General features: G+C 44.1%; 1 protein-coding gene across 2 annotated transcripts in view; it reads left to right on the forward strand.

Annotated features, from left to right (window-relative positions):
- The first annotated feature begins 4,034 nt into the window (after nt 1-4,034).
- The window catches only part of YWHAE (tyrosine 3-monooxygenase/tryptophan 5-monooxygenase activation protein epsilon), a 40,219-nt gene continuing 32,116 nt past the window's right edge, over nt 4,035-12,137 (forward strand). Inside the window, exon 1 of one of the 2 annotated variants that reach the window (XM_069089697.1) lies at nt 4,035-4,249. In XM_069089697.1, the coding sequence (XP_068945798.1) occupies nt 4,186-4,249 (64 nt within the window). In that variant the 5' untranslated portion in view covers nt 4,035-4,185. The remainder of the gene's footprint in view (nt 4,250-12,137) is intronic. The other variant, XM_069089696.1, reaches the window with a different exon arrangement.

Below are 12,137 nucleotides of genomic sequence, written 5' to 3' on the forward strand. Positions count from 1 at the left end.
GAAGAGCAACGGAGATGGTGTCCAAGGCCCAGCTCAGCTACTTACTACCTGATATAGCCTTGCTCAAGCTTTACTTTCCTTTAGGCTTCACTTCTTTCCTCTGCAGAATGAGGTGATTGGACTGATCTCTAAAACAAACTCACTGTCTACCCTTCCCAACTAGTTCCCTTTTCCAACTTCTTTATTTTTGTCAATGGCACCGCCATTTTCCCAGTCAGCAGAAGCAAATCCTTGGAGTGATCTTTGACTCATCCCTCTCTCCTTTCATGTCCTATATGCAGTCACTCACCACATCCTGTTGTTTTTTTTTCCTAAGAAATATTTCTTGTAGCCATTCCTTCCTTTCTACCCCCCTGGCTACCAGACTTCCTTTACCTCCCATTTGGATTATTGGAAAACTCTCCTCATTCTCCTTCTTGCCTCTAGGATCTTCCTCATTATAATACATTTGCAAATTGCTTCCAGGCTTATTTTTCTTCGGACACCATTAAAAAAAAATCTTGTCACTTCCCTGATCAAAACTCTTCAGTTCCTCTTTATTTCCTTTTGAATTAAATAGAAACTCTTCTTTCTGGCTTTCAGTGTTGTCCATAATCTGGCCCTCCCCCTACCCATAAAATTTTATTTCTGTTTCCTGATACCTCTACGCTATGGACAAAGGGCTCAACTGGAGGTTCATGAACTTGTTTCAAAATTATGGCATTCCTTTTGTAATCCTATGTATTTTATACATTTAAAAACATTATTCTGAGAAGGGATCCATAGGCTTCACTGGACAAAGTGGTCGAGGACACAAAAAAGATTAAGAATCCTTGGTCTAAACAGACTAGTTTCCACATTGCCCCAAAGAATATTCGTCTCCAGGTTCTCACTCAAATGCCAAATGTTCCACTAAGCCTTCCTTGACTAGTCAGGGGTGTTCCCTGCATTCTTATCCGTGTTCTTTTAGATAGCTGTTTGATCCCATGTCCAGTGAAAGGCCTGATTAGGTGGTCTATACTGCCCCTCCTATAATGCCTCATTGACTGCCCTCTGCTCTGCATTGGGGTGACTGTGGGGATCTACCACTTAAGTTAGCACAGTTATACACCCTCTTGTATTGCTCACTCTTGTTTAGGTGATAATTTTCTCTCGAACTAGACTATAAGCTCCCCAAGGAGTAGAAATCATGTTTCACATTCTCATATTCTCCCCAGTGGTGGACCAGATCTGGAGGGAGCCCTCCCAGATTCCACTAGGAGCCAGAGGGTAGAGCTGACCAAGGCCTGCTGTAATTTGTTCTGCCCAGGAGATGCCTACTATGTGCCAAGTCCCTAAAAGACAGGATGAGCCCTGCTCCTGTGTGCTCAGGAATATGTGTGTGTATATACTATATGTGTATACATACACACACACACATATATATATATACATATATTTTTTAATGTTTTAGGTATAGAACCCCACATCCACTTCAGGGTAGATTACTGTGGCTGAGCTTCTGGCCTTGAGACAGATATACTTGTAGCTGGGGTGGCAAAGAGAGAAAAGGAGAGAGGGAGAGGGAGAGAGAGAGAGAGAGAGAGAGAGAGAGAGAGAGAGAGAGAGAGAATGCTTGTGGGTGTGTGAGTGTGTGTGTGTGAGAGAGAGAGAGAGGAAAGGAGGGAGGGAAAGAAGGAAGGAGAGAGAAAGATAGGGAGAGGGAGAGGGAGGAAGAGACTGTTTTTGATGATGAAATCCCTAAATGGGAAGGGATGCCAAAGACCAGATCTAACAAGAATCTTGGAGAAAGTGCCTATTATTCCATCCATTCATTCAGCAAACATTACTAAGCACCTTAAGGTCAAGGAAATGTGTTAGGACCTGAAAATGAAACAATTCCTTCCTCCCTGTTCTCCAGGGGCTTATACTCTTATTTATTTTTTTTTTTGCAGGGGTGGGGGAAGGGAAGGAGGAAGGGGGACATGCACATAGACTTCTAGCGTCTGGTTGAAGCTGTGCATCCAGAGACAGAAAACCTGCTGACTACAGAGGCAGGTCCCTTCCTCATCCTTCCTCCTGAAACTTCTGATGATTAGGAATCCTGGTTCTGCCCTCTGGGACCAAGCAAAACTAGTCCACTTCCTCTTTTAGGCCTTCCAGTACTGAAATATTATCTCTCCTTCCCCACTTGATATTTTTATACATATAGGACCTCTTCCTCTTTGTTGGATGAAAGAGTATTTTCAAAGGATATAAGCAGGCGGTTGTCAAGTGAAGAAATCCAAACTATTTACTTGCTTCAAATCACTCATAATTAGAGAAATGCAAATTAAAGTAAGTAGGAGACTCCACTTCACAGTCAGATTGGCCAAACTGACAGAAAGGGAAAAAGACAAATGGTGGAGGGGCTTTGGGAAACCAGGCACACTCAGGAAGTGTTGATGGAGCTTTGAAATGGAACTGCTATTCTGGAAAGCACTTTGGAACTCAGCCCCTGAATGCACATGCTCTTTGATCCAACAAAGAAGAAAAGGTCCTATATGTATAAAAATATTTATAGCAATTCTTTTTGTGGTGTGAAAGATTTGGAAATGGAGGGAGTGAGCATCGATTGGGGAATGTCCAAACAAATTATGGTATATATTATGGCACATAAAATGTGATAAAATCTAAAGTGCTTCCAAATTTTAAAGCAATATACAAAATGCTATTACTATTGTTATTATTATGACATGAATGTAAAAAAAAAAACTGCTGTAAGAAATGAAGTGATTTTAGAAAAACTTGGGAAGACCCGTATGAACTGATGCAGAGAGAAGTGAGCAGAACCGGAACAATCTACAGAATGACTATATTGTAAAAATCAAACCATTCTGAAAGACAATAATTCTGATCAACACGATGATCAACCATGATTTCAGAGCACTAATGATGGATGTTTCCCATCTCCTGTTAGAAGCGATACATTCAATGTTTAGGAGACAAGTTTTTTTTTTGCATGTGGCCAAAATGGGAATCCAGTTTTGCTCGAATGTGCTTAGTTACAAAGGTTTTGGCTTTCTTTCTTTCTTTCTCAGTGAGGTGGGATGGAGGAAAAAAAAGATAGATAATTGAAAAAAAATCTAAAATATTTTATCTAAGTCTTCTCTTTCCCAGGCTAAACATCCAAAGTTTCCTCAGGGATACAAGGTACCCTTTGTGCTGTCATATTGTCAAACACCTTCTTTTTACAAAACAGGAAACTGAGGCCCAAGAGAAGTGGCTAATAGTGGCAGAGCTGGATATAGAATACAGACTCCTCAATCCGGAGTTTGAGGAAGGCTGTTCCCTGCTCAAGCCCTGGCCCACAACGGAAGGCGGGTCCCCAAAGCCACGGGCAGCACTTGGTCAGACCTCAGCTTTACTTCTTGGGCTGATTCACACCAAGGCTAGACAAAGTGTATGCAGTTAAGTATACATACAGACACACATAAATGCAGAGCCCCAGAGGGAGAGCTTCGGCCACCGAATTCCCGATCCCTACGGCCATCCCTGGGAAACAACGCGCCCTCCGCACAGCCGAGGCAGGGAGAGCTGAGCCGGGTGGATACGACTCATGCCGAACCACTGGTCCCCCACCTCTCTAGTGGGAGGGGGGAGGCAGCCTCGCCCTCAGGCCCCAGGAGGCAGAATTCAAATCCTCCTCCCTCCGTCACCTCCCCGCCTTGGACAGTGGAGACCCAGGCCGGGTCACGCGACAGGGCAGGGCCGGGATTCCAGGCGCTTCTTCTGGGCCCCGCGGGACCGCGACCCCCCAGGGCTGGGAGGGGGCGGGGAGAGGGCGGGGCTTCGGGGCAGCCTTCCCGGGGATCAAGTCCATCCATCCCTCCCAGCTCCGGTCTGTCGGGCGTTCAGCCCCACCAGGAGGGAAGCCGGCCGTGGCCGCCCCCCGCCCGGTCTCCCCCAGCTTCTCCTCTCCAGTCTCGGCCCCCGCCTGCCCCGCTAGCGGTGGGAGCCCGGCCCCGCCCCTTCCATCCGCTCGGGCTCCGGACCCGCCCCCCCGCGCCAGTTGCCAGGGAGCGGTTGCCATAGAGCTGAGCAGTTGTCCGCGTGCGCAGGCGGAAGTTCCCGGATCGAGGCGCCGCCATCTTTGCTGCCCGGACGCCGAGCGAGAGGCTGACAAGAGAGTCGGAGCCGCCATCCGCTGCCATCCGTCGCGCAGACCCTGCCGGAGCCGCCGCCGCTATGGACGATCGGGAGGATCTGGTGTACCAGGCGAAACTGGCCGAGCAGGCCGAGCGATACGACGGTGAGCTGGGGAGGAGCGGCGAGCCGGGATCCCCGGCCCCGCCGCCGCCGCGGCCGCCGCCGCCGCCGCCCACAGAGGCCAGGATCAGGAGACAAAATGGCGGCGGCGGCGTCTCGCATCCCGGCCCGGGGAAGGCGGGCTTGGGGCGCGCGGCCGGGGCCCGCGGGTGGGGGGACCTGGGGGCCCGTGCGGCTTCGCGCCGCCGCCGCCCCCCCCCCCCCCGAGGCCGCGCGTGGGCAGGAGGCCGGAGCTCCCGCGGTGGAGGGAGCTGGTTGTAAAATGGCGGCCAGGGGAGGGCGAGTCCCCGGGCGGGGGAGGGGGAGGCGGTGGCGCCTGGAGCGGCGGGCCCGCTCCCTCTCGGCCGCCCGCCCCTCCTCCCTCGGTCCCCGGGCGGCGGGCTCCGGCCCCCGCCCCGCCGCGTGCCGCCCGGGAAGAGGGGGGGGGGGGGGGGGGCGGTGGCCCCCCTGGGGCCCGGGGCGGGGCGGCGGCCGAACAAAGGAGCCGACCGCGGGCCCCCCCGCCGGGAGGCCGATCCCCGGGGGCTCCGCGAGCGGCGTGGCCGGGCCGCGAGCGCGCGAGCTCTGGTCGCCCTTTAATCCCGTCACCCCTCCCCCTGGGGCCGGGGCCCGGCCGCGAGACCCCTTCGGGCCCCGGAGGCGCCGGCTCGGGTCATGTGGCCCCCGTCCATCTTAGTGGATTGGGGGCTGGGCCTGGCCCAAGCTTCGGCCCTTGGGGCTGGGGCGGCCCGGTGTCCTTCGAATTGTGGCGGAAATAAATGGATTCCATCCTTTCATCTTTTTCTGCCCAGGTGCATTTTCACACTTAAAAGGGAATTTCCGCTTCGGTTTCCTCCTCCCCGCGGCTTTTTGCCCCCAGAACGCCTTCCGTGGGCGCCCCTGGTCGGGCCCACCGAGCGCCCGATCCGGTCCCTCCCGCATTCATTCACCCACCATCTTTTGGCCGGGTGGACGAGCCCATCACCTCCCTTTTCTTCTCCCTTCTGGAGCCCCGCCTCCCTCCTCCCCTCCCCTCTCCCCCCTCCCAGGTTTAAACTGCCCTTTTTCTGGGGAGGAGGGGCTGGCGGCGGAGTCTGGTAGATTTCTCCTCACCTTGGTGGTTCGTCTTCTGCCTCGTTAAACCCCAGATTCCGCGGTTCCAGGAAAGAAAGTTTGGCAATGAGCACACGTTTAGATTCTGGGTTGGGGTTTTTGGGGACGTGAGGAAGATGTCCATAGGCAGCAGTCTCCAGCTCAGAAACTCGGAAGGCTATGGCCCGAAAGCCCTCAAAATCCTAATTTAAAAACGTTTATTTTGGAGGCGAAGGGGGATTGTACCTTAGAGACACATGGTCTCATTTTGTTATTTAAAGTCCTAGCAAAGGAAGGCATAGTCATTGGATGAACATTTATTAAGCGCCTACTATGTGCCAGTGGTACTAAAGATTGCTGCTGAATTTTTTTCCCTGTTCTTACACCGCACATAAATTCTCAACCTCTTCCCTTCTGAGGAATATAAAATTATTAATTGATGTGTTTAAATAAGCTCACTTTGGGGGAGGGGAAACCTGCTTCCATGCCCCCTTTTTAGTTAAGTTCTGGGAATTATTAAGATCCAGTTCAAGGTCGGAATGGGCAAAATAGGATTTTGCAAATAAATGATAATTAGACTTTTTTTTTAAACTAAGGTTACTAAAGGTACTTATAGTCAGTCACATTGTTTCAATGGTGTACTTCTACACCTAAAGTGGGAAAGGGGGAGGAGCCAATATGATTATTGGGAGGTAACCAAATAAACCGAAAGAGGGGTGAGGTTTCCACCTTTGTGGATCAGTGTGTTACACTGTGTTCATAAATGTATAGATTTCCTTTGTCATTTGTATGTCCCAGACTCAATGAAATAGCTATTCTGGGGAGGAGGGGGGAGAGACAATCATAATTAAGAATGTGTGTGTCTCCTAACAAAATGGATGGATCCCAAGGCTCTTGGTTGCTAAGCAAATAAAATTTTCCTTCTCTATACTTGGGATGAATGGGATGGACCCAGTTCTTCCATCTGCCCATCTGAAGACTTAGATCTGGTGCTCCTCCCGCTTCTCTCCTTACTCTTCTCTCCCTGCTGTGTCCCTGCCAATTTATTTGAATTTCTTCTTTGAAATTCAAATGCTTATTTTTTTTACTTCATTCTTCAGGTTAGAGATAAAATAGTAAGTTAATCCCTAAGCTTCCCTGGAAAACAGGGCAATTTTTGACTGCAGATAGGAAGCAGAGACTAGCACCACTTCCTGCCTGTTCTCCCTGAAGGTTAAATCAAACATCCTACCACAGTTTGAATATGTCAATATTCAAAGGTTTCAAAGGTAGGTGGTTGTGGTGCTAAAAGGGATCATTCTTTGGATCTATTCTTTCTTAAGGAGACAAATTGGAAGGGAATATATTTAGAGTGGTGGTTTCATGTGTTCTCTGACCTTAGGACTAGAAGACATTTTTTAAAAAAGACTTTTTGAAACCCTAATAATAGTCTATAAAGCAAATAAGGTTTACATGAGACTTTTTGCCTGAGGGAATTAAAAAATCCCAACAAGCCCTACTTTCTAAGTTTTCATTTACCTTTTCACCTTCCTTGGACACAGTTGTTGGAGGACTTTCTGTTTAGCTGGAAAACATGCAGTGAACCTCTTTCTGATGTCCTTGGTCTGTTCCTTGGGCGACCAGTTCCCTGTTGGACTTGAGGTCTAGTTGGTGGGCCCTTGTTCTTTTTCTTTTCTCCTCCTTTGTCTGGGTATATTGAATTCTTTATAAACTAGACCCAGAGGTAGGATTTGAGGTAGTTGCTTTGGCCTAAATATCTGTTGCAGAAAATTGTTGCCCCCAGGAATTATTTTTTCTCAAATTGGAATCTCTCCTTTTTGACATCAAAGCCACTTGTAACCTTCCTAAGCTTTGAAGAACTAAGAAGGTTTTTTAGTTAGAAGAAAGAAACAAATAAGAAATGAATTCATTTTGTATGTTTAAAAGACAGGCTTCTGTTCTGGGTAGACAAAGATTCTGTGAACCCCTGATACTCTTCATGTTGCTATTTCTGCTAATAGTAGATTTAACCTTGTTCTGCCCCTAGCCTAAAGATTTAGAACATTTAGAAACTTTCCAGCTATTCTTTGTATAGTTTGTATTTTGACTTTTCCTAAGCTATGAGTACAACCTGAAGCTTAGTATTTTAGTATCACCTCCATTTTTAGTCTTAAGGAGGCATGAATTCCTTAGCATCTTCTCCTATTCTCCATTTGATTTCTGGTGAGTGGAAGAAGAGTTACTTCCAGGCCACTTATTTTCTACAACTTTTAATCGTGAAGTTCTTTCTTATGTTGAGCTGAAATCCGGAGTTCTACTCTCTGCTGATCCTAATTTTGCCTATTGGGTCCTAGTAACTCTTGAGGCATTTGATGACTGTTCTTGAAGCTAAACATGCCCCATTTCCCACCCTTTTCACTTTTGGCTTAGTTTTGAGTGTGAGGACTACTTAACAGTGAACTTGGAGTAAAAGAAGACTGAGGCTCGAAGTTCAAAGTGTCTAGTGCTCTTGACCCTGGGTAAGTCATCTAACTTTTCTGGGCCTCAGTTTCTTCATCTGTAAAATGAGGGAGTTGAACTCAATGACCTGTAAGGTCACTTTCAGACTGAATTTGTGATGCAGTGTTGGACCTCAGTTTTTCAGGACCCTTCCTCAAATTCAGTAACCAGTACACTTCTTACTAAAGTTACAGGTCATTTTTTACTGTGTTTTGCTTACTAAGTATATGACTTCAGACAAATCATTTAATCAGTTTACTCGATTGATAAGATGAAGGATCTTAGATTATCTGAGGTCTTTTCTCTGTAAATCCTAATATCCCTTTTAGCTTACATGATAGCAATCGAGCCATGGGTAAATTCTTACTACTTACTGGCATGCTTAGGTCTTCCCTTTGTTTAAGAGTGGCTCGTTCTGTGCTATCTTGTATTGGGAAGATTATAGTCATGTAGCCTTTAGAACTGTAAAATATGTTTTCTATTTGTGATTTCAGGGTGTCCCACTTAGAAGCATAAGTGAAACTTTCCTTTTGGAAGTTGTTTAATGAGTTTAGTGTCTTTAGTTAGTGGTTTCTTTGGAATCTCTTTGTAAAGTGAATCTCACAGCTTGATTTTGAAAGAATTCTTCTCAAATTTTACTGTTGCTTGTAACAACAAATACATATAACTTGGAATATTAGTTTGTGAGTTCATGTTATGGATGAAAGAATTCAGAGATGAGTATGGGGGATCTTAATGAATGACTGAGCAGTAGGGAACATTTGCATTTAAATGTTATATTTAACTGTGTATTTGTTTTTTCAGGAAGCTGTATGATAAAAAAAAATTTGGCTTTTTAATTTGGTTGGTATCACATTACAGAGTAGGTCAAATACCCTTTTCCAAAAGGGTAAAAGTTTAATATTATAAGAATGCTGTTTGTGTTTTAGGATTGAATATCCAACTTTAGGTGCTTCAAATTTTGTCACAGCTAGGGATTTATTTAGCTAAAACCCCAGGGAACCATTGTAGACATGCTTCAGATTCTGCCATCAACATCCTTTAAATCCTAGTAATCTGTTACACTAGATATAGTAAGAGAGTGTAGTGGGGAGACAATTTCACAGTTGGTTTTACTATGCATTTGAATAAGGCACTTCCGTATTCTGCTTCTGTTTCCTTTTGTAGAGTGGAGATTCTGCCTTTATGGTGAGTAAGGATGGGATGTTAATTAGATGTCTTCAGGAAAAGCTGGCACCAGAGTAGGCAAGCATTCTTGTCTCAGCTGTGTTCAAAATGCTACCCACAGGTGACTGTCTGAAATGTGTTGGAGAGGAGTGCATTTCAAAAGTAGCAGTTAAAATAAAGAAAAGAACAGGAGACTAAAAAGAATGAAAGAATGCTTCTTTTGAATTATTTTTAAATGCTGAGCTGTGTCTCCATTTGATTAGCAACTTAATCCCTCTTAGTGCATATTTTCCTCGGCTGATATAGCTTGATTTAGAGTTGCCAAGGCAGTTTTTATAGTCTGATTTGAAATCTGTCTTAAACAACCGATCTGAACCTCAGAGGTAGTCCTGATGAATTGTAGCAACTCTACCACTTTTGTGCATGTTATCTCCAGCATATTAAAGTTACCCAGAAGCTAGTTAGGTTTTCTGCATTTTCTTTCCTGCTGCCTATTGTTATTTCAGTCAATAAATCTGGTCTTGTTCCCCTACAAGGTCACTTTGAGGTTAGCAAATGCCATTCTCAATGTGAGATGGTCAAATACAGAACAAAAGGGGGGAAAGCTATGCTGTTATACCAGCTAATAGCAGTAGTGTGGGATTTCTCAGTTTGGTTATGTCCATGTTGAACTGGCACAGAAAGAAGTATTTCCATGTCTTTGCATGAATGGTGCAACTTCAGATACCCTTCCACCGAGTTTTTTGGAGAGACGACTCCTTAGTTACTTCGGTTACCCATTACCTTTCCAGTGAGATTCAGATTCAGTTCCTGCTGGATATTGGTATTTCCATTTGTGCAGTGAAGCATGCTCTAGTTATGCCTACCTCTGCTGCTATTACTCCCTTCCACTTGAAGATCATCCTTTACCCAAAGTTCAATGTCCTTTCCTTTGTTGGGGGCCTGCTACTTGTATATTTAGCTAGAATTTTTACTCCTCGTAGGTTATTTATGATCCTGTACAAAGAACTCCTCAGCTAATTAAACCAGTGTTTGTACATTGTTTTACCCTTCACTTTTCTTAATAACATCAAATTTAGAGATAGATTTAGGAAATGTAGAGATAGATTTAGGAAAGCTATTATACATCTGCTTTTAATGCATAATCATGAAATAAGTTTATTTGATGGTCTAGTCAAAAAAATGAGTTATTAGGATTGGTGCATATCCTGTTTGGTGTATGCCAAGAAATAGCCTGTTCCTTTGAACCATGTGCCTTAGCAAATGGAGTCTTATGTGATTCCCTAGGTGGTATCAAGGTAAAAAAAAAAGCTGATTCTTTATTATTACTAATCAATATAGGCTGAGGAATTTCACCTTTTTTTGGAATTTGTAGTCTGAATTTAAGATTCAGCAATGTAATCTTCACTTTTAAATCATGTAGCATTTAAGTGGTTTATAACTAGTTCTTTACTCGTCTTGATATAAGGTGTGTACTAGTGTGTGTCCCAGGGAACATAGTTGGTAAGATGGTTAATGTAAAACTTATTTCTAAAGAATTAATTTTGAATATAATGTTGCCTTAGTATGTAATAAATGTAAAGGTTAATATGGAAAATCAATTGGCATTGGGGAATCTCATTATTGAATGGATACAGGGTATCACATGACTGATTTGGTGAAGTACTCCGTCTTCAGTCAAGCATTTCTTTGGTTTTTGGCTTATCATGTGTCAGCCCTGTGGTAGGCTTCAGATAAAAAGAGGAAAACAGTCCCTGCCTTTTTACTGGAGGGATGCAACTTGTACTGATGAGAAAGTATAAGATCTGCATAAAATAGAAAGTCTTTTTTTTGAGGTTGAGGACATTAATACATAAGAGAATCAGGAAAGGGTTTTGAAGAATGGTGGCACCTGAACTGAGCCATCAAAGAGTTAAAAGTTTCAAAGATTTGGAAGTAAGGAGAAAGCATTCCAGACACTGCAGATATTGAACAACCCTATGCAAAGTCCTGGAGGTTGGAGATGGAAGGGCGCAGATGCGGATCATCTGATAGGCCATTTTGACTGGAACTGAGACATGGGCATCACTAATGTATAATCGACCTGGAGCCAGATTGGGAAGCCTTCAAATTTGGCCAGCATTGTTTATATCTATAGTGTTTCTGGTCATCAGAATGTTGCTGCATATACTAGCCATGAACCGCTAGTTTTCAAAGTATTATTAGGATACAGCACCACACTAAAACCATGCTGAGCATAAATTAATCTTGGATTTAGAAGGTGCTTGAATATCTTGCCAGTGCCTTAGGGCATGATTATGAACACTAAAGATGATCTTTGTTTTGTGGATTTGCTTGTTAAGGGATCCACTTAGAAGTTTATTGTGTTTGTAATAAAAATTATTGACTTCTTTACTGCTTTGCACTAAATGTGCTATGGGTTATTGTGAAATTTTATTGCTTTGTTTTATGTTATTTGAACAGTCAATCAGACAGCATGTATTAAGTACCTACTATATGCCAAGTACTGGGAATACCAAGACAAAAATGACCAGGACGTTGTAATGACGGCTATCTTAAAAATTAGTAATTTCAGTTTAGACTTTGTGGAAATTCCTGATTGCTGCAGATTTAGCTATTTTTATTTGTAAAAATGAACTGAGTAGTTTTAATTAATATGAGTTTATGATTATTCTTTTGGACAAAGGTAAGAAAATGGGGAAAAGGATGCCTTGTGTTAAGAGAGCTTCAACCCTCTAAATTGTTTCCAGCGTAGTGTGATTCCTGAAGTTAAATTTCCTCCTAATCTAATCCAAAAACATTTCAAGTTTTCTCCCCTTCTGGCCATTTATCCTGTGTGTCTTCTGTTCTTACTACTTCAAAGTAAAAGGAACTAGGCTTTTAATTCTTTCAGTATTTTTTCAGACTTTTTTTATTTATTGAGTGCATTTTACTGACATCATGAGTGTTCCAGTCAAACCAGGACTATCAGGAACTCAACATGGATAATCAGTTTTTCCCTTTTAAGTTCTAGGATCTTGGTTCATTTTAACTACATGAAATGGCAGTCTTTCCCAGAAGAATAGATGACATGGCTCTGCCTTCTTAAACAGAATACTCGTTCTTTTATGTCACATATCACTTGTAATGGGGTAGCATACTTAATTGCATTCTTT

This window comes from Petaurus breviceps, unplaced genomic scaffold, assembly GCF_028583685.1.
Source record: "Petaurus breviceps papuanus isolate PSGF00001 unplaced genomic scaffold, PetGlider_PUasm1.0 186, whole genome shotgun sequence".
Classification (NCBI taxonomy): Eukaryota; Metazoa; Chordata; class Mammalia; order Diprotodontia; family Petauridae; genus Petaurus; species Petaurus breviceps.